At 37.5% G+C, this 21,468-nt stretch overlaps 1 protein-coding gene across 2 annotated transcripts; it reads left to right on the top strand.

Annotated features, from left to right (window-relative positions):
* The first annotated feature begins 309 nt into the window (after positions 1–309).
* On the top strand, positions 310–2,082 carry LOC148843597 (protein CDI-like). Of its 2 annotated transcripts, none has more exons than XM_088957697.1 (2): positions 310–710; positions 998–2,082. In XM_088957697.1, the coding sequence occupies exon 2, from the start codon at positions 1,026–1,028 to the stop codon at positions 1,782–1,784; it is 759 nt and encodes a 252-aa protein (XP_088813823.1). In that variant the 5' UTR covers positions 310–710; positions 998–1,025; the 3' UTR covers positions 1,785–2,082. The 2 variants fall into 2 exon arrangements, with proteins under 2 accessions (XP_088813823.1, XP_088813824.1); XM_088957698.1 differs by having other exon boundaries at positions 317–588.
* Positions 2,083–21,468: the final 19,386 nt, after the last annotated feature.

The following is a 21,468-nucleotide window of genomic DNA, read 5'->3' as shown; positions in this document are numbered from 1 at the left end:
CAAACTGAGCCTAAGAAAAAAATCACATAATTCAAGTCTAGCCCTTTTTTTTGTTGCTATATAAAGTGTTGTTCCAACTATATGGCCTATAGTGACGTATCCATTATTAAATTTAAGTCTTCGAGACCCTTTAACTTCATAAATTTATTTAATTTCATATTTAATTCTATAAATATATGCTAATTTTATATAGACTCACTCTGCCATCGGATCGGAGTCGGATTTATTATTGAATCCGACCCATTTACAACCCTGTTCGCAAATCGCAAAGCATGTGAGCATTGAAATGAATGAGCTGTCAATACATTTGCTTTGATGAACATTCACATGCACATGCAGACCCACAGGAATAACCCAAACTTAAATCTCAGTCACTGTCACTGTATTGTGTGAACTATGGACTCCGGCCTTCGCTCTTTGTAGTGCAGCCTTGAGCCTTCTATCCTCAGCGGCTTAGCGCGTTAAGTGGTTTGTGTCGGTGGGCGATTTTTTACCGCATAACGAAAAGAAATCCTTGGGCGCGGGAAAGCGCGAAGCACGGAGGCCAAGTAAAAATATCTCCGAGTCTAACAGAGTGCGTTAAGAGAGGCAAGGAGGATTTCCCGTGGTTGCTGTTATTATATTAGTCCCTTCCTTCAATTCGTTTTCAATCCCGCGTTTCCATCAAAGCCACCGCCTCTCTTCTCACTCCCACTCTCCCCTTTTTCTTGGTACTCTTCCCTCTTTTCTCTCTCTTCTCCCCACCCTTAAATCTCTCGGTCTTTGTTTTTTCAACGAGATTCTTCGATTTTTTTTGACTGTTTGTGTCTGCATTTTTCGCCCTGAGATTGTTATGTGCTCGATCTGATTCCATTCGGTTGTTCTGTTCTTACATTTTGAGTTTTTTTCCCCTTCTTGTTTTTAAAGTTTTTGATCTCTGCCCATTTCTTTTTCTCTATCAAGGTTTTTCTTTTTAATTGAAGGAACAAAGAATCACATTGTGCGTTTCTGTTTGCAGGAATTAGACAGTAATTTTGCCTGCTGAGATGACTTTGAGTAACGGAAAGGTTGATGCCCCAGTTTTCAATGGCGATGCAAAGAGGGCTTTCAAGGTCTTCATAGGATATGATCCCCGAGAGGATGCTGCTTACGAGGTCTGCCGATATTCGCTCTTGAAGAGGTCCTCGATTCCGGTGGAGGTCATACCCATCAAGCAGCCGGATCTGAGGAGCAAGGGCCTTTACTGGCGCGAGCGTGGCCCGACTGAGAGCACAGAGTTCTCTTTCAGTCGGTTCTTGACTCCACATCTTGCCGATTTCGATGGCTGGGCAATGTTCGTGGACTGTGACTTTCTTTACACGGCAGATATAAAGGAATTGACGGATCTGATCGATGATAATTACGCAATTATGTGTGTTCACCATGATTATGCGCCCAAAGAAACCACCAAGATGGATGGGGCTGTGCAGACTGTTTACCCACGAAAAAACTGGTCGTCCATGGTGCTTTATAACTGTGGGCATCCCAAAAATCGGATCTTAACGCCCGACGTGGTGAATTCGCAGACTGGTGCTTACCTTCACAGGTTCATGTGGCTGGAGGATCATGAGATTGGGTCGATCCCCTTTGTATGGAATTTTCTAGTGGGTCATAATAAGGTCGACGAGAACGACCCGGCAACGTTCCCTAAGGCCATACATTATACTTCTGGTGGCCCTTGGTTTGAGTCCTACAAGAATTGTGAGTTTGCAGAGCTGTGGGTGAATGAATTGGAAGCATACAAGAAAGAAATGAAGCAGGTTTGAATGAAGAAGAAGAAAATGTGGTAGATTAAATAGTTGCAGGTGACATAAAATGTATTGATTTCTTTAGCAGTATCTGGCGAAGGTTCTTTTTTCTGTGTTTCCTAATTCTTTTGTTGTATTTCTTTAATGCTTTTATTGCCAAATTTGATGTTTGACGGAGAGGTATACTATTCCTCAGTGAACACATAGGACATAGGCATTGCAGGTATCTGGTCTATGTAATGTTTCATTACTTCCTTTTCTTCAATATCATTGTAATTGAAAGCTTATTATGAATGAATATTAATTAGTGTAAAAATTGTTTCTGTTTTTATGCCTCACTGCTGCATTTCATAGATGGTTTCTGTGCGTATGGTTTTTGTTGTTGAATTGGAGTTGAATCAAGAAATTCCAATTTGAGTAATTTGAATTTCATGGAATTGTGATTTTGTTGCATAAATGCCTACCAGGAGTTTCATTTTGCTTTGATGGCAGAGAGAACAGCAAGAACTGAAAGTACATACAGTACCCTCCTCCCCCCCCAAGAAAGAGCCTATTGGAAATTGTGTCAATCATATTTTTTTTGGTGGACACTCTGACTTGAAAGTTCAAACAGTCATCAAATGGTTCCTATTCCTCATAAATAGCAGATAACATCATTCTTTATGGTTCTGCAACAAACCAATTGTTTATTTAACTTCACCACCATGGATCACATCCATTGAAGAGAGATTCTACCCATATACCTCAACAAAAAAATAAAAAATAAAAAGAAAGTTTGGTCTTGTGTAGAGACTGATACCCAATGATTCCAATTGAAAAACCATGTTGTTAGCTTGTTCTTTAGAATTTCATTTTTTTGAGAAATTGCACTATTTTCATTATTTCAATGACTAGATTGATTACACCTTTTGAAAGGGTTGTTCCACTATTGAATGGTAGGTCTGCAGCGTCTGCTCAACCTTTTTTCTCTTCATAAGTGGATTTGGTAAACCTTTTGAGTAAAATGTCGAATCTTTTGGCAATTGCACTATTTTCATTGTCATGGTCATAGGACATTCAAACGGAAATACTCAAATGATAGGGTCTGCACGCCCTTTTTTTTGCATGACTGGATTGAGTAAATCTTTTGAGTACAATGATTAAAGATGTGTCGAATAATAGAGAGTAAGATTGAAATTGAAGTGGTGGTGAATAGAGAGGTGAAGGCGAGTAAAACATTGGGTTTGTTCTTTCTTAAGGGGGAGGAGTTTGCTAGGAAGGTGTTTAAAGAATTGGAGGAAAAGGAAAAGGAAAATAAAAATCGAAGTTCTGGTGAGGATGGTTTTAATTTAAGGGAAGATGAGGTTATTGATAGATTTGGTGTGTGATTAACATGTAGGGGTTCTTTTAGTTCAAGGATCGTCTGGTTGGGTTTGTTCTCTTCCAGAGTTTGAAGGTTTTTGGAAAGAATTTTCTGCAGCCGTTTTTGGTGCTCTTTGATTGCCTAATGTTGATCAATAAGTCTTGTGGTTTTCTTTGGTGATTGTTTTTCTATTTTTCTCTTGTTGGTGGTGGGGTGACTCGTCACCTTGGTTTTGTATTTTGCTTTCTTGATGAATGAAATTTTCTTCTTTATTGATCTACAAAAAAAAAGTAGGGGTTGTTGACAAAGAAAGTGAAGAGTGAGTTGTAGTTCAGACTTTTGAGAAGAACACAGTGTTGGGGTTTGAAAGGATTACTGTGACTTCTAAGGATCCAAATGGCTTAAAGAAGAATCCTCTTGTAGTAAGATTTTTCAGAAGCTAGAGAAAACATTAAAACATTATGATTTCAAAAGTTATTTTTATTTTTATTTTATTTATAGATGAAGAGGAGGTTTATGTGGGGTTGGGCCACACAAGAAGGTGAAAAAGTTAAGAAAGCTCTTAAGAAGAGGTTGGGGGTCATGTTCATTTCAAAAGGTTTGAGTAGAGATGGTGTCTTTTTGAAACGGGTTGTCAAGGTGATGCCTAGGCGACAAGGTGCCCTTGGAGGGTCGCCTCGCCTAATCATCAAGCAGATTTGTACATGGTGTTATGAAATACTTTTATTTCTTAAATTTTTTGAGATTATAATTCAAAAATAGACATTATTAAACTAAATTATTAATTTAGTGTGTTTATATACTAGTTTGGTTTTGTTATTTTCTTATTTGTTAGGGTTTAATCAACACATGTTGCTAAATGCTGTCTTGAACCCTCAAAAGACTTCAAATCCTGAACCAATAAGGAAGAACTTAAAATTTTTCTAATCAACACATTTTCTTCTTCCTCCACCTTTTCTTTTCTTCTTTTCCCATAACAAAAATAGGGGTTCAGTCTCTCTATTTTTTGAATTTTCTTTTTTCGTTTTTCTATATCATGAATATGCTGATTTTCTATACTTAACATGAAATTGATACTTTCTTATGAAAATATGGAGAATTATCAAGGAAATACAGTTACTAGTTGCTATGGAACTAGGGAACTATCCTAATATATGTAATTTTTACCAGAAAAAAAATCCGTTGCCTAGGCGGCAAGGCGCCCCCTGTCACTTAGCCTTGCTTTGGCATCTTGAAAACTATGATTTAAAGTCAGTTTTGGGACAGGGGTGTTTTGTTTGGTATAATGGGAGATGTTCATTGGGTTTTGTTTGGTTGAAGTTGGAATGGTGTTGTTGTGGATGTTGGTTTTTATTCTTCTCTCAGATGAGTTATTGTCATGTTCCCTGTATTCTTCTTTTTCTTTTAATAAATTTTTTATTTTACTTTCAGAAAATCATTAAATTGGGTGAAATACATTGCATAAGAATTACATTGTCACATTCCTTCAATTGTTTGATTCATCCATTTGAAAATGACCAAAAAGAAGTCAAGTTCAATATAATGGTTGCAGCAACTACTCCTTTTACCATCATTATTCAGCAGTTACAACTCTACAATTTCTAATACTTTCTTTCTCCACCGGTGAATTACCACATATAATCTTGTCTTCTTTAATTGTCTGTTTAAGAATTACAAACATCCAATGTGCTATTCTCACCTTTTTGGTGATTTTTTGATATTTTCATTGGTCAAGTGATACAAATCCTACTTTTTATTTTATTTTATTTTATATATTGATTTATGCCTTAATTTGGTGTTTCTATATGCTAGTTGTATTAATTTTAAGGTAAAAGGAAACTAAATCATATACTATTATATAAACAAAGGAGTGTAAAGGGCATAATAGAAATAGAAACCAATTTTCAACTTAGAGAGCCATAAAATGGGCTTTGTCCCTTAATTTGTCCTTTCTTTTTTACATCCTCTGTAATTGCTTCTTTCTTTCCACTATAAGCAGAATAAGGGTTCAGCCCCTTGATTTTTTTATTTTGATTTTTGATTTTTTTTTTTGAACTTTTCTCTACAACTAACATACTCATACATTTTCTCTTCTACATATCTATTGCGTATAAAATAACAAGAAATCTATTGCTTCATATGTCTATTTTCTTGTATTATTTTAGTTAAGATAAAATTCTCTCTTTATCACCTTCTTGCATTAACAAAAAAGAGATCCATGCTCTAGTTTCTCATAGACTATGTAATGTTGTTTTAGCTCTGCTTTTAATGTTTGATTATTACATGTTAGATCACTTTTAATGTTTTCTAGTTGCTATATTGACTAGGGAAACAAGCTAAAATCAACTAGACTTTTTATATAGAAAATAATATCTGATTCTCAGATGTAGCACAGCCTCATCTTAGTTCCTTGAAACTGTGCTAGGGAGAAACCCAATAATTCTCAGATCACTTTTTTTCCTCTTGAATGCATGATTCTTTGGTAGATGAGCTTTGCTATACATTAGGGAAATGGACCAAAATTTCCTAGCATTTATTTATTTTTTAATTTTTGTTAATAACAATAGAGATATTATATTATGAAAAATTTAATAATTTAATTATATAAAAGCATTACCAAGTAGTCCAATTCCATGAATGGGCTCCTTTATAAAATCATATAAAATTCATTAAAAGCAACCTAATTATTTAACTTCCTTTGGTAAGGCTTTCAGAAGCTGAAGTGTTAGATCTAAGAAACCATCTGAATGAGGGGTTCAATTTGGCTACTACTACTAGAGACCACCCTTTGATTTTTGGATCTGCTTGTTCTAGTTATGTTCAAGTAACATTTGGCTTGGTGGTGTCTCTTTTATGGGTTGTTGAGGTATATATTTCCTGAGTTATTCTGATATGTTTCTCTTTCAAGTTTGCAATGTAAGGCCTATCAATTTACTAAACATTGTAGATGTTCTTTTTTTTTTTCAAAGAATTAATAATTCTTTTCCTTTCAATATTATACATATTTTCATTGTCACAGATGACTGTATATCTTGAAATCAAGAGATGAAGTTCTCGAAAATATAAAAGATTTTTATGGTTTGGTGGAAATCCACTTTGAGAGAAAACTCAAGATCTTATGCTTGGACAATTTAAAATGGTGATTCAAAAAGTATGTAAGCAGTATCTAGAAGAACCATGGTTCTTGTATCTATACACCACAACAGAATGGTGCAAGGAAAAGCAAGAACCACCATGTGTTGGAGGTGGTCAGAGCATTGTTATTCAGTACATTTGTCCCTATTCAATTTTAGGGAGATGCAGAAAGAATTGCCTATTTGTTTAAGAAGATGCCATCCGGAGGACTAAGGTTTCAGTTTTTCCACGATTAGCCCTTCTTTAAGGTTTTTCTGGATGTGTCTGTTTTATTAATGACATGAATCCTAATCAAGTCAAATTTGATGCCAAGGTGGTTGTGTTTTCTTAAGGTTTTTATTTATGCAAGGTTATGTAATGTAATAATTCTTTTTTTTTTTGATAAGTAATAGATATCTTGTATTAAATCAGAATACTAATGTCAAATTTCACAGTTCACAGCTCACATTAGGAGCCAGTCCACCTTATCACATTATGCATACAAATTATCCCAAAAAAGTTGCTCCCTAGATACCCCCTTGTTGGGCTAATGCATTAGTCAAACCATTTTCTGATTTGTTGACCAACCTAAAGGTGGCCTCCACCTCTCTTGCTAACTGTCTGATTTTCCTCATGAGCTGTCTGTACACACAAGGTCCTTGGCTGTTATTAATCTACATCCCACTACCATCATACAATCCCCATTCAATCTCCACCTGTCTTAGATTCAGCTGCTTAGCAAGTTTCAGATCTTGCAACAGTGCTGAGATTTCTGCTGACAAGGAGTTTTCATTATACTATTGGGCCTGAGAATAAATACCACTAATGGGCCATTACCATCCTTGGAAGTTCCTCCTACGCTCAATGGACCAGGATTTTTTTTTTTTCGATCAATAACTGCAAATTCATTAGAATTAAGAAATATGTGTACAGAAAAATACAAAGACTGGGATATAAACTCTCTTATCTTCCCCCAAGATTATGTTTTTACAGTTGTTCCCAGAACATATTTTCTCTTCCCACCCCTTGCTTTGCTAGTACATCAGCGAAGCAGTTTGCATTTCTCTTGACCCGTTGTATTCTCACTTCCATATCTTTGGTTAACCAATTAAACCTTTTCTTTTCACTGTTGTAGTGCCACAGCTTCATTTCTTTACTCATTAACCATCCCACGACCAGCTTTGAATCTCCTTCAATAATTAGTTTTCTCGTACTCAGCAGTCTTGCTCTTTGTACTCCTATCATAGCCATAACCTCTGCTCTGAGATAATCCCTCACTCCAGCTGGACCACAAGGCTCTAATCTTCCCCTCATATCTGAACACCCCTCCAGTTCCTGAGAAACCAGGATTCTCTATACTATTACCATCGGAGTTAAGTTTAATGAATTCTGCATTCGGTGGAGACCACAATGGATTGGTGGGGTTCTTTTTGTGGACAGATTCTGCCACTTCCTTCGAGTTCCTATGTAGATCATCCATTGTGATAGAAGAGAATAGTTCCAAGGATTTTAGCCAATGTATAGTTTTAATTGTGGCAGATTCAATTAAAGCCTCCCTAGTCCTTACTACTTTCCTTTCTTGAGAAAATTCTTGAGTTTCTTTCCTCCCAAATTGTTCATAGTATAGCTGCCCTTCCACATCTCCACATGATTCTTCCCTTCTTTGGCCATTCAAAGGTTGTAGGGGCAAAGAGGTTAGGAACATCAGCCTGTGGATTCCACCTGCACCCAAATAAAGAAACAAACCATTCTCACAAATATGCAATGAAAGGATAGGAAATCAGTAAGTGGTAGACTGGTAGCATGTTTCACCATTAGTCTTACACAGAACACATCAATTGGGAGACAAACACCAATTTGGTCTTTTTGTTTGGAGCAAGTCATAGGTATTGATCCTCTTATGAACAACTTCCCAACAAAAAACTGCAATTCTGGGTGGCACAAGGTTGCACCATATCTCTTCAGCAGGGAAAGAGCTGAAATAGGTAGTGGAAGGTTTAGATAGGGCTTTGAAGAATGAGGCACAAGAAGCAGGCCCGAAGAAGAGTAGGTCCAAATACGACTGTTAGGATTGACAGGGTCTTGGAAGACTTCTTGTAGGGTGTGAACTAGGTTAAGCGTATTAGGCATGCCAGAATCCCTTATTCCCCTTCTAAAACCCATCCCAACTGAAACCATTGTTAGAGTTTGAAGGACCCAAGAAGTTGGAGATTAGAAGATTATGTTTAGAAGATAAAGCAAATAACGAGGGGAATTGATCTTTTAGAGGGGAGTTTCCAATCCAAACGTGTCCCCAGAATTTTATATGAACTCCAGAGCAAAGGTCATACTTGACGAAGGGGAGGAAAGAAGGTAGTACTGCATTGATAGCTTTCCAAGGAGATGCTTGAGTTTCCATAGCTAATGCTTCAACATCCCGCCCATTGTCCGAGAGCCCATGAATGCTGATAATTACTTTACACCACAATTTGTCCCTCTCTAAAGGCGTCCTCCACAACAACTTACCCAACAAAGCTAAGTTCCTTCTCAGTACATTCCCTAGCCCTAATCCTCCAAGGGTTTACTTCTTTTAACTACTTCCCACTTGACCCTATGGTCCCTCCCGACTCCCATAAAAAAATCTCTCATCAATTTTTCTAGTCTTTGACCAACACCTTATGGGAGCTTGAAGACTAACATAAAGTAAACTGGAAGGTTTGCTAAAGTTGACTTAATCAGTATGATCCTTCCCCTTAGTGATAAGTACCCTTTTTTCCAGCAAGCAAGTCTCTTAGTAAATCTTTCCACGATGGGGTTCTAGAAGCTTGATTCCTTTGGGTTGGCTCTTAGGGGTAAACCTAAGTAGTTGAGAGACCATTGCATTACATTGCATCCCAAAATTGAAGCACACTCACAAATTTCCCTTCTTCCATATTTACATCTGCTATGCAACTCTTTTCAAAATTAATCTTTAGTTTTGACATTCTCTAAAAGAGTTGTACCATCATCTTCAGGTTTCAAATCCTTTCTAAATCCTCCCCATCACAGAATAGTAGGGTATCATCTGAACATTGCAAATGGGAGACCAGCACCCTATCCCTTCCTACTCTTCATCCTTTCACTAAATGTCTTGAGTCAGCCCTTAAGATCGGCCGACTTAAAACATCTGCAATAAGAGTGAACAAAAAAGGGGATAGAGGGTCTCCCTGTCTAATTCCATAGATAATAGGGAAGAAGTCCACCATTGCTCCATTAACTATCACTGAATAATGGCAATTTTGGAGATAACCCAAAACCCACTTGCACCATTTTTCCCCAAAGACGAAATGTTCTAACACCTCTAATAGGAAAGACCAGTTAACCAAATCATAAGCTTTCTCTAAAACCAGTTTACAAATGATACATTTTTTTCTATTCTCTTTAGTTCCTCTACACATTCATTTGCAATCAATATCTGATTAGTGATTTGCATGTTTTGAGCAAAAGCTCCTTGATTTGGAGTGATGATAGAGGGGAGAACTTCTTTAAGTCTATGGGACAAGACCTTAGCAATTATTTTATAGAGGCTATTTACCAAGCTGATAGGTGTAAAGTCCTTTGGGTGAGCAGCTCCAGACTTTTTAGGGACAAAGGCTAAAAAAGTGGCACTCAACCTTGGGTTTATCATACCCTCTCATGAAACTCAACAAAGACCTCTAGCAAATCCTCTTTAAGAATGTCCTAACATCCTGGTAGAAGGCCATATTAAAGCCATATGTCCCTAGAGCTTTGGATCTATCCATAGAGAATATTGCCTCCTTAATAAAATCCTCTCTATCCTTAACTTAGGATCTTCCAATAAGTAGGGCCACTCCAAACCTTCAACCCATACTTTTTCAAAAGGGCCTTCTTATATATGGATCTGAAATGATTTGCAAAGGCCTTGACAATATCTCCTTGTTGGGTAAGAGTCTTCTCATCTATCTCCAATTTGGTTACAAAATTCCTCCTTCTCCCATTAACTATTGCATGAAAAAACTTTGTATTCTTATCCCCTTCTTTCATCCATTTGTGCCATGACTTTTGTCTCCAACTAACTTTCTCTTTGTATAGGATGTCTTTCAAGTGCTTCTTTAGAGTCCATCTTAACTCCTTATCTCTCTCCTCCAACAAACCCTACAATTCCTTCAAATCTAGGTATTTAATCTGATCAAACACTTCTTGTTCATTTTTTCTAGTCTCCCAAAATGCTCAATATTCCACGTCTTGTTTTTTTCCTCAAGAGCTATAACTTCCTATGGAACTTCATTCCTTTCCATTGAGTTTTGGGGTTAGATTCAAATCACAAATCCTTCACTTTTTGGATAAACCTAGGGTGGCAAAGCCACACATTTTCAAACCTAAATGGGGTCAGTCCTGCACCTACCATCTCCTCCTTGTCTAACGAAATTGGTTAGTGATATGAAGTGACTCTAGGCAAAGCCTTAGATACAATGTTACCCCAATGGTCCTCCCAATCCAGAGAAAAGAGAAATTTGTCAAGCCTTGAGCAAATAGGGTTAATCTGGAGGTTTGACCAAGTGAAACTATTATGGAGAAGGGGCAAATCCTTAAGCTCAACTGAATCAATAAATTGATTAAACTTTCTCATGCTAGTCGTGATTCTCTGTTTCAGATTATTTGTCTCTTTTGTGAACCTAAAAACATTAAAATCACCTCCAATGCACCAAGGCCCTTCCCGAAGCCCTTTGATGTCACTAAGTTCATTCCGCATTTTATATCTCTCCCTGTAATAATTGGGCCCATAAACATTAGTCATCACCCATTCAAATCTATCCCCCACCTGTCAAAATTTGACAGATACCAAGAACTTGCCAACCAACTCTTCTACTCCTAACACCTCATTATTCCATAATGCAACTATGCCACCTGAGGAACCCCAAGAAGGTGTGTGTGCCCAACTAATTCCCCTCAGATTCAAATTCTACCCAACTAAATGGTTGAAATCAGAATGGGCCATTTTTTTTTCTGATTTAGACCCCCTATTACCATGAATGGAGTAGACCCTTAGATATTTTGTGGGCATTGAAGTGGTGGTTTGAGAATGACATTTTAATGTCTTAGACTAGTTCATGGGAGTTAAGCTAGATAAACTCCTATTTAGGGCTGTAATCGGATTGGATTTAGATAAGATACAATCACATCTGAATAAGAAGGGCAGTCCAGTGCACGAGGCTCCCACCAATGTAGGGTCGTGGGAGGGACAGATGTATGCAATCTTACCCATACGCATACAGAGAAGCTGTTTTCAGGATTTAAACCCTGGTCACCCAGGTCACAATGGAGCAATCCAACCATTGTGCCAAGGCCCACCCTCATCATGCCACATCTGAATTTGATCCAATTATTGAAGCTTCAATTCCAAATCCACTTTATTGTCATTAAAATAAAGAAAAGAAAGAAAAGGGTGGGGAGTTAGGAAGGGAAGGAGATAATAGGTAATAGATAATAGATGGATGGATGGATGGATATAGATATAATGAAAATTTAATTGGACCGGATGGGATCAAATCCATGTAGATAGATACATTAGATCGATGGATGGATGAATATACATATAGTAAAATTTAATTGGAGTCAAATCCATGTAAGACCTGATTATTAAATTGATGCAGATTTTAACATCCAAATCTAAAATAATAGGATTAGATGCTTGATTGGGTTTTGGACTTTTAGAGTCTACTGAAAGTCCAACTCATATTGACTCAAATCATAAGTTTTGTGGTGATCAAGAGTGTCTCACAAACTGGTTGGGACGCTTTTGTACCTATGCTTGATTCAACCAGATACTTTGTTGCTTGATGACACTCTAGGCAAGGTATTCCCCTATTCTAATCAGGCCATCTACATGTTGAAGACTTCACAAATGCAAACTGGTTTTTTGTTCTAGCTATGGTTGCTATATCTTTTTTGGTGTTTAACCTAATTTTATGGAGAAATAAGAAGTGATCATTAGTTGTGAGGTCAAATGCTGAAGTAGAATAAAGGGCTATGGCTCATTGAGTATGCTCTTTTGGGCAAGTTAGGGGTTAATTTTGAGGGTCAAATAATGCTTTACTGTGACAATCAAGTGGCGATAAGTATTATTGCATATTAGTGCAATATGACAATACCAATGACATTAAGATAGATCAACATTTCAGTAGGGAGAAAGTTATAGTAGGAGTATTTTGTTTATCCTTTGTGGCATCTGAAAATCAGTTAGTTGATTTATTTACCAAGGGAACAACTAAAACCAAATTAGTAAATGATTTTTGGCAATCGTGTGCATACTGATACTTATGTCCATCTTGAGGGAGAATAGTGAATACATTGTACTATTCACCTTAGATGTATTATATTGTCTTTTCCTTTTTATATAAGTTAATGAAACAAATATGGCAGAGTTCATCTACTATCTTTTCAATCTTAGTAGCACTACATCTTTATCGAGTTTTAAAGAATTATCATTCTTGAATAATAGCTCTAAATCTTGTAAAAAGAGAAACTTGGTGGCAGTGTTTCTCATCTTTCTGGCATGAGCGAATCCATCTTTGTTGACCATTTGACTTGAAAGATAAAATGATCTCATTTATGGGCAGCCTTAAAATTTTTCTTCCATTTTCGATAATTTATTTATAAAAATAATTATTTTTTTATCATACTTTTCTTTGTTTTACATAAGAAATTTAGAATATTTGAGATATGTTAAATTTTCTGAGTTTCTTATTTTTTAGGCCCTATTTGGTTCAAAGGAATAGGGGTCCGGAATCGGAATCAGAATGATTTCAGGTGTTTGGTTGGATGGAATTAGAATCTGAATCCCTTCCCAAAGGAATGTTAATCCCCCATTTGAGGGAATGACCATTCCTGACCCACCCCTAGGAACCGGAATCCCATTCCCGCTTCTTAAAATAAAAAATAGCATAAAAGCCCTCAAACCCTTTTCACTACCCGATTCCAACTTTCTAACCCTCTCTCCCTCATCTCTCGTCCCTCCTTGCTTGCAGCTGAAGTTTGAAGAACGGATTTGGATTGAAGCTCCGACAACAGCAAGGTAAGTCATCGTGGATTTTGCTCTCTCCTCTCCTCTCTCTCACACTCTTTTTCATTCCTCCTGTCCTTTTGTTGTAGACTAGACTAGATCACAGTGAAATTGAATCAGTGAGCTCGACAATGGCGATGTCTGCCTCTGATCGGAAATGATTGGCTTCTATATCATCGATCTAGATGTTGAGGTTGATGATGCGGATGATCGGAGGATAGAGTGGGTTGTTTTGTTGCTGGTCTTGTAGAAACAGGACTTGGGAGACTTCGAGGATGAGCACGGTGAAGGATTGGAGGGGGGGGAGAGAGAGAGAGGTAGAGGGAGATGGTGATGGCGACGACTTTGTTTTTGGTTTTGACCGCCGTTGATGCCAGTAATGGCTATGGGAGTGATCGTCCCCTCTTCCCGAGCCGGGATGACTCAACCTCACGTGGGGTTTATTCCAGATTTGGCACCTTGTCCGATCGGTAGTGGTGATGATGGTCCGATGAACATTACTGCTGCTTCTTGTTGTTCATGGGTGTCGTTCCCTAATTCACCGCGTCATTCACTCTAATGTTTTCCCCTTTAAGTGCTTACTAATATTTTTTTATAATATATAGCTTTTTATAAATATTGTTTTAAATTATTTTTAATATTTATATTTTATAATATAAATATTTAATGCACTTAGGTTGGGCTTAGGTTGGGGACCGAGCTCATGTTGCTAAATTAGCTCTGACCATAATCTGGCATAAATGTATGTGTTTATGTATGCATATATGTATGTTTATATGCAAATGCCTCTATATCTATATAGTTGGGCTAGGCTCAAGCTACCTAAGGGCTATTTGAAAATTAATATTCAAATTCGTATTTGTTAAATATTTGAATATTTGATTTTTCAATTTGACCAATTAATTATTTTAGATAATTAATAAATATATAAACTAAATATTTTATTTATATAAAGTATATGAATATATAAATTATTTATATAATTTAATTATTTTATATATAAATTATATAAAACAATTAAATATTTTATATATTATATATAAGAATTAAATAATCAGTCGAATTCAGATATTTATTGAATCAAATCAAGTCATATCTGATTCGAATCTGATTAGCTATTCGATATGAATAGGATATCTGAATTCAATTGATTAGATATTCAAATTATCCGAATTCGATTCGATTATGTTGAATCTCGAATTCAAAATTAGATTTTTGATACCGTTGATACCCCTACTCAATTGTTTTAATTACCACTTTATTAAAATATTAAAATACAAAATCATCCCTTTGAAATCTATAGATGAGGTGTAGTTTTTGTCCAATAAGAATTCTAGAAAGAGAGACCCATTCACACTTATAAGTAGTATGGATTCTTGTTATATTATGTTAATATGAATTGTTCTTTTGGGCCGGCTGGATGGTTATTGTGGCCCATCTATTCTTCCCTCTTTTCTACTCTCCTGTTTTCTCTACTATTAATGCTTGTAGGTTAGCAATTAAACATGGTATCAAGTTGTGAAGATCTATTTTCTCGTCTTGATCCGACCTATAAATATCTTCTTTCTCACTCTTTTTTTGTCTAGTTTTTGATAAAAAAAACCCTAAATCTATTCATTGCCCATAAAAATATTTCTATCTAGGGTTTCCTTTTGGGTGTAGGGACCAAAATGGAAGGTTTACAACTTTAGTTTATGCTCTACTAGGCTTCTTTTAAAGTCTTTAGTCATTCTGCTACTAGGGAGACTTGTTTTGCGGCAAATCTAGGAATAGGACTGAGTAGACAATCCTAGTTCAGTCTCGTTTAAGCTTCTGGATGTGCCGATTACATTTGGTCATCTTTCCTAGGTTCGGGAAGGTGCAGGTTGTCTGTAACTATTCAAAAATTTGAAGCTTGTTGCTTTAAATTGTGCTTTGGCTCTAGTTCTCTCGAGGGCTTTGTGATGAGCTGGAAAAAGCTCAAAGAAGGTTTTGGTGGGGCACCACAATTAACAACAAATGTAAAATCAGCTGGCTGAAGTGGTGTCAGGTTTGCAAGAAAAAAAGGAGGGGGGTTTGGGATTAAGAAGTATTAGATGTTTCAACTTAGCCCTTCTGGTTAAGGAAGCATGGAGGCTCTACCACAATCCCTGTTCTCTTTGGGCAAGGGTATTCATAGGTATTTCCCAATTGGAAGTTTACTACAGGCTAAAAAGCTTTACTGGGTGTTGTGGGGATGGAAAAGTCTTTGGGAAGGGAAAGAGCTTATGCTTAAAGGATGTTTCTTCAAAGTAGGGGATGGAGTGAACATAAATATGTGGTTGCATCCTTGGATCAAGGACCATCAGAACCTTAGAACGGAATTAACTAAGCCGGCGTGTTGTCAAATAGAACAGGTAAGTGATATCATTTGCGTAGAGAGTAGAATTTGGAAGGCTGAATCCATCAGACAGTGGTTTCTTACTAGAATAGGTGACAAAATTCTCTCAATCAGCATATCATCTGACATTGGCCACCCAAGATGCTGTTACAAATACCCACTCAGAAGTTACCTCTGAGGATATAAGAGCTTGGAGGGAGTTCTGGAAGCTAAACTTCATTCCAAAAATTAAAAGTTTTGGGTGTGAGTGTTCCATGACAGCCTTGCAGTTGGCGTGAATCTTAAGGTTAGGAAAGTTATACAAAATGACACACATTGGATCAGTGAAGCAGCTCTAGAATCAGTTAGCCACTGTCTATTCCAATGCCATTGGGCCAGGGCGGTCTGCTTCTCTTCCCGTTTGGTCTGTTGACTAACCAAGGGGATCACACTTTTGCTTTCCAGCCTTTTGAAAGAATTCTAATGGCAAGATTTCTGGATTCAGAAGTGTACCCAAATGCTTTATCTATCTTTGCTTTATTTTGGCTGATTTGGAAAGGTAGGAATGATCTTATTTTCAATGAAGTAAACTTTGACATTGTTGATCGTGCTTCTATGGAAATGAGCTCTGTCCACAGCCTTCTAAGGATGGAGATTGGAGCCAACTCAAGTCCAAATTGAGTTGGATCAGGTATGACGGGCCTTCCACGCAAGTTTTGCTCACATAAGAATAGATGGTGCCTTCTTAGGATTAGGTAGGGTCGGTTATGATTTTACAACCTAGGTGGGGCTTTTTTTGTGTTCAGAAGTTGAGGCAGACGTCCCAAGACCCCCCTTTTTTCAGAAGCTAACGCCGTACTCAAAAGCATGAAGACAACTTCGTCTCTGGAGCTCAAAAGCATTGAAATTGAGTCAGACTGTGTCGAACTGGTGAACATTCTAAAAGGAAAATCTCTGCTTATGATAGAAATTTGGTTTGTTTATCTAGATATCAAAAGTGTTTCCAAGATTTTTGATCAAGTGTTTTTTCATCACATTCCATGGGCTTACAACCCTGTGGTTCAATAGAGAAGAGAGGAGAGAAAAGAGAAGAATCTATTTTGTTAATCTAAAGCTAGCGGCACCTAAGTTAGTATTTATACCTAGGGCGACAACTCGTAAGAAATACAAGAAGAATGGTAAAAAATGCCCCTACTAGGCCTTAGGCCGCTATACATTACAACACTCCCCCTCAAGATGGAGCATATATGTTAATCATGCCCAACTTGTCACATAGTTCATTATGCCATAAATAGTAAAGACTCTTTGTAAGAACATCTGCTAGTTGTTCATTGGAACTGATGTAAGGAATGCAAACTTTTTCCTTTCCAAGTTTCTCCCTTATGAAGTGCTCATCAACTTCAATATGCTTGATCCTATCATGAAGAACTGGATTGGCAGCAATATTAATGGCTGCCTTATTGTTATAGTAGTGAGACATTGGGCTATCAACAGAGAGACCCAACTATCCAATCAAATTCTTTACCCATAGTACTTCAGCAATTCCATGTGCCATGGCCCTATACTCGACCTCAACACTAGATCTGCCACAGTAGTTTGTTTTTTGTTTCTCCAAGTAACTAAGTTTTCACCAACAAAGGTATAATATCCACTAGTTGATTTCCTATCATTAACTGCCCCAACCCAATCTACATCTGTATAAACTTTCACTTTCATATGATCATGTTTCTTGAAAAGTAATCCAGTTCCTGGATACTTTTTCAGATATCTGAGAACCCTCTCAACTGCTTCTAAATAAGAGGATGTTGGTGCATGCATAAACTGACTAAGTACATCGACAACATAAGCTATATCTAGCCGAGTCATTGATAGGTAGAGAAATCTTCCTACAAGCCTTTGGAATTTCTTGACATCTGTCATGGGTTCTTTAATACAATCACCAAGCCGATGGTTTTCCTCAATAGGAGAATCTACAAGCTTTGCTCCTAACTTTCTTGTGTCCTACAAGAGATTTAAGACATACTTCCTTTGAGAAATGAAGATGCCCTTTTTTGAGCGAGCAACCTCAATACCAAGGAAATAACGTAGTTATCCTAGATCTTTCACCTCAAACTGCATAGCAAGAGATTCTTTGATCTTTTTAATCTCAGAGTCCCAATTCCTCGTAATCACAATGTCATCAACATAGACAATTAATACCACAACATTCTTTTGGTTTCTCTTGACAAATAGAGTATGGTTAGATTGGCATTGCTTGAACCTAATTTGTTAAAGGGCCAAGTGAAATCTACTGAACCAGGCCCTTGAGGATTGTTTCAAACCATATAGAGATCTTTTTAGTTTGCAAACTTTCCCTTCACACCCTTGTGCTACAAACCCAGGAGGCTGAATCATGTACACTTCTTCTTCTAGATTCCCATTTAAGAATGCCTTTTTGATGTCCAGTTGGTAGAGCTCCTAATAAAAGTTAACAACCAAGGATAGTATAATTTGAATAGTGTTCATTTTAGCAACCAAGGCAAAAGTCTCAACGTAGTCAACCCCATACACCTGAGTATACCCTTTTGAAACTAACCTGGCTTTATACCTCTCAATTGACCCATCTGCTTTATGCTTTACTATGAATACCCACTTGCATCCCATTGGCTCTTTGCCTTCAGGAAGATTGACCAAATCACAGGTGATGTTTTTGTGAATAGCACTAATTTTTTCCTTCATTGCTTCTATCCATTCAGGTATAAATAAAGCTTTTGCAACACTTTTGGGAATGAAGACATAATCAATGACAGTAAAAAAGGCACAAAATGAGGGAGAAATGTTTTCGTAGGACAAGAATTGAGCAATAGGATGCTTAGTAGTACATGATCAAACTCCTTTTCTATGAGCAATTGGGACATCAAGATCAAGATCATTCGTAAAGTCATCAATAGCAATAGGTTCAGTAATATCAAAAAGAACATAGGTACCTAGATTTTCCTTCAAGGAGTCAGGTGGTGTTGGATGTATAGTCTAAAGTTGTCCACAACCTTTGAGTTCAGCTGTCCCTTACAGTGCCTCAAGAAGACACGAACTGGAGAGGAGTTAGAAATATATGGAAAATGAATTTGAGGAGTTGGAGCTTGCCTCTCCTCCTAGAGGCTTGGAAGAAGGGTTCAGATTTAAATGACACATCTATCAACACAAAGTACTTATGTGTGACTAGATTAAAGCATTTGTAACCTTTTTGAGAAGAGGGATAATCCAAGAAAACACATGGAACAGATTTGGGATCCAATTTACCCCAACTGGGAGGGAGATCATCAATAAAACACTTACACACAAACACATGTAGGGGAATGGAAAATAAAGGAGATTGAGGAAAAATAAGTTGATGTGGGGCTTTGTATTACAGGAGGCGCGATGGCATTCGATTAATAACATAAGCTGCAACCATCACAACATCAACCCAAAACCATTTTGGAACATGCATGTATCATACTACAGGCAACTTCGAGGAGATGACAGATCTTCCTTTCAGCATTGCCATTTTGTTGCGGTGTTCTGGCACATGAACTTCTATGAAGAGATTCATGAGAGGAGAAAAAGTTGGCTAAGTCATGATGGAAATACTCCTTCGCATTATCCGATTGGAAGATTTGGACTTCAACATGAAATTCAGTGATAACTATGCGATGAAAATCTTACACAATCTTGGGTACCTCTTCTCTCAAATGCATGGGATATATAACCAAGTGTATCTCGAATAGTCATAAATAAAGCTGATAAAGTACTTGTACCCACCCTCAGTAGGTATGTTTACAGGGCCCAAACATCAGAAAAGACAACATGGAAAGGCAAAGTAGATCTTTTATTATTTGATGAAAAAGTTGTTCTACAATGCTTGCTCTGATGCCATGTAGTTCGATAGAAAAGAGAGAAGAGAAGAGAGAAGAGAGAAAAGAGAGGAAACTATTCTGTTAATCTAAAGTTGGCGACACCTAAGTTAGTATTTATACTTAGGGTGACAATTCAAAAGAAATACAAGAGGAAATGGCAGAAATGCCCCTACTAAGCCACAGGCTGCTACACATTACAACAAACCCCTATGCGCACTTCCTTTCCGGTGAGAGATGTAAATTCGGTTCTTGGTTTTCCTTTCTAGATGAGCATCACTCCATTTGTAGTAATATAAACTCATTAGGCCCTGAGCCTATGCTTTTAATGAACTAAATTAAAGAAAAAAAGTATAGAACAATTTGTTTTTGTGTGTGACTTCAGTAGTAGCTGTGTGCTTTGAGGTAAGCCATGTATTCTATTTTTGGAAGGTGTCTTCTAGGAATAGACAACTTGTTAGGAAGTCTTCTAACTTGATAATCCCAACTTGCACAATTGATAAATAACTAGCATGCTTTTGGATGAGTACAATTCAGAGAATGGTAAATTTTTTTGATGTTATTCATATTTTTAGGGTTTTCATGGGATATATAATTGGGAAAAAGAAGGAACCTAAGGAAGAAGATGCTGAATATTCAATTTGTTATAGAGAAAATGCAACTGTTATGTCTTAGTTATTGGTTTCCATGATTCCAAGGGTTTCTAGGATTGTCCAACACTTTTCTATTGCATTCAAGATTTGGGATAAGGTTTCTAATTCTTATGGACAGTGGAAAAGCCAAGTGGTTAGAGCACATTCTTAGGCCTTTTTAGGGAGCAACATGTGTCAATATGGTAGTTTGCGATTTGGGATGCTTCTTTCAACTAGATTGGCCTTGCTTCGTTTGTGGAGTTCAGATCTGCGCCCCACTGCCTCTCGCCCCACAAATGCCCCACACACCGAGCATCCGCCACCTGTCCATTACCATGTGGTCAGCATTCTTGCGTACAGGGCTAATAAGACGGTCGTTAGCTTGCCCTATTAGCCCCAAAACTAGCCCAAAACCCTCATTTCTACATTCCCGCCCCCTCAATCAAACTCTCGTTCTAGAACTGGCTGTCCCCTAACCCTGTTCTTCTCCCCTCCACCCGAGATTGGATCCAATTCCTTCTCCAGCATCGATGACTGCTCCGGTCAGCTCACCTTGACCAGATATTCAATAATGCTCATTTTGTTTTGCTATTTTTTTTTTCATTTCAAATAAGAGAAACCCCTGTTATTTTTTTCTTTTTTTTGATATATATATATATTATTTCAAATCAGAGAAACCACCAGCAACAATGTTTTTTTCTTTGGCACTGGCGATACAACACACTGTAAGTTCCATCTACGTTTCTTGCCAAACTACTCTTTCAAGTTCCATCCACTAAATTCAAACAAAGGACAATTGAGGAGGTTTAAAACAAATTCTACGTCAATAGTGATGATATACATCTCCAATATGTGAACCAAAAAATCCCATAATTGACATCAGAACCAAAACAGAGAGAAAATAATAAAGCAAAGTGGACTTGTTGCGGCGACAAACAAAAGATCAACATTGACATGCCATAATGATCGCCGGTGGTTGTTGTTGATGGCCGGTGGTTTCTCTGATTGAAATGAGAAAACAAAATATTAGAGAACAAGGGTTTCTCTGATTTGAAATGAAAAAACAAAATAGCAACAAAATATGAGTATTGGAGAATACCTGGTCAAGGTGAATTGGTTAGAGTGGTTGCCGGTGCCAGAGGATTTGTATCCAAGCTCGGGTCGAGGGAGAAGAATGGGGTCAGGGGACGGCCAATTCAAGCACGAGGGATCTGTTGAGGGGGCTGGAATGTAGAAATGAGGGTTTGGAACTCATTTTGGGGCTAATAGGACAAGTTAACGGCTGTCCCGTTAGCCCCGCATGTGGGAATGCTGACTGCATGCGAATGGACAGGTGGCAGACGCTCGGTGTGGGGTGAGAGG

Source organism: Nelumbo lutea, chromosome 8, assembly GCF_056320005.1.
Source record: "Nelumbo lutea isolate HS-2025 chromosome 8, American lotus-T2T, whole genome shotgun sequence".
In the NCBI taxonomy this organism is placed as follows: domain Eukaryota; kingdom Viridiplantae; phylum Streptophyta; class Magnoliopsida; order Proteales; family Nelumbonaceae; genus Nelumbo; species Nelumbo lutea.
The sequence above is the reverse complement of the archived record's forward strand: the minus strand, read 5'-3'. Positions and strand labels throughout refer to the sequence as shown.

Coding starts and splice junctions, on each gene's coding strand:
- LOC148843597 (XM_088957697.1), top strand. CDS start 1,026: ATGACTTTGAGTAACGGAAAGGTTGATGCCCCAGTTTTCAATGGCGAT.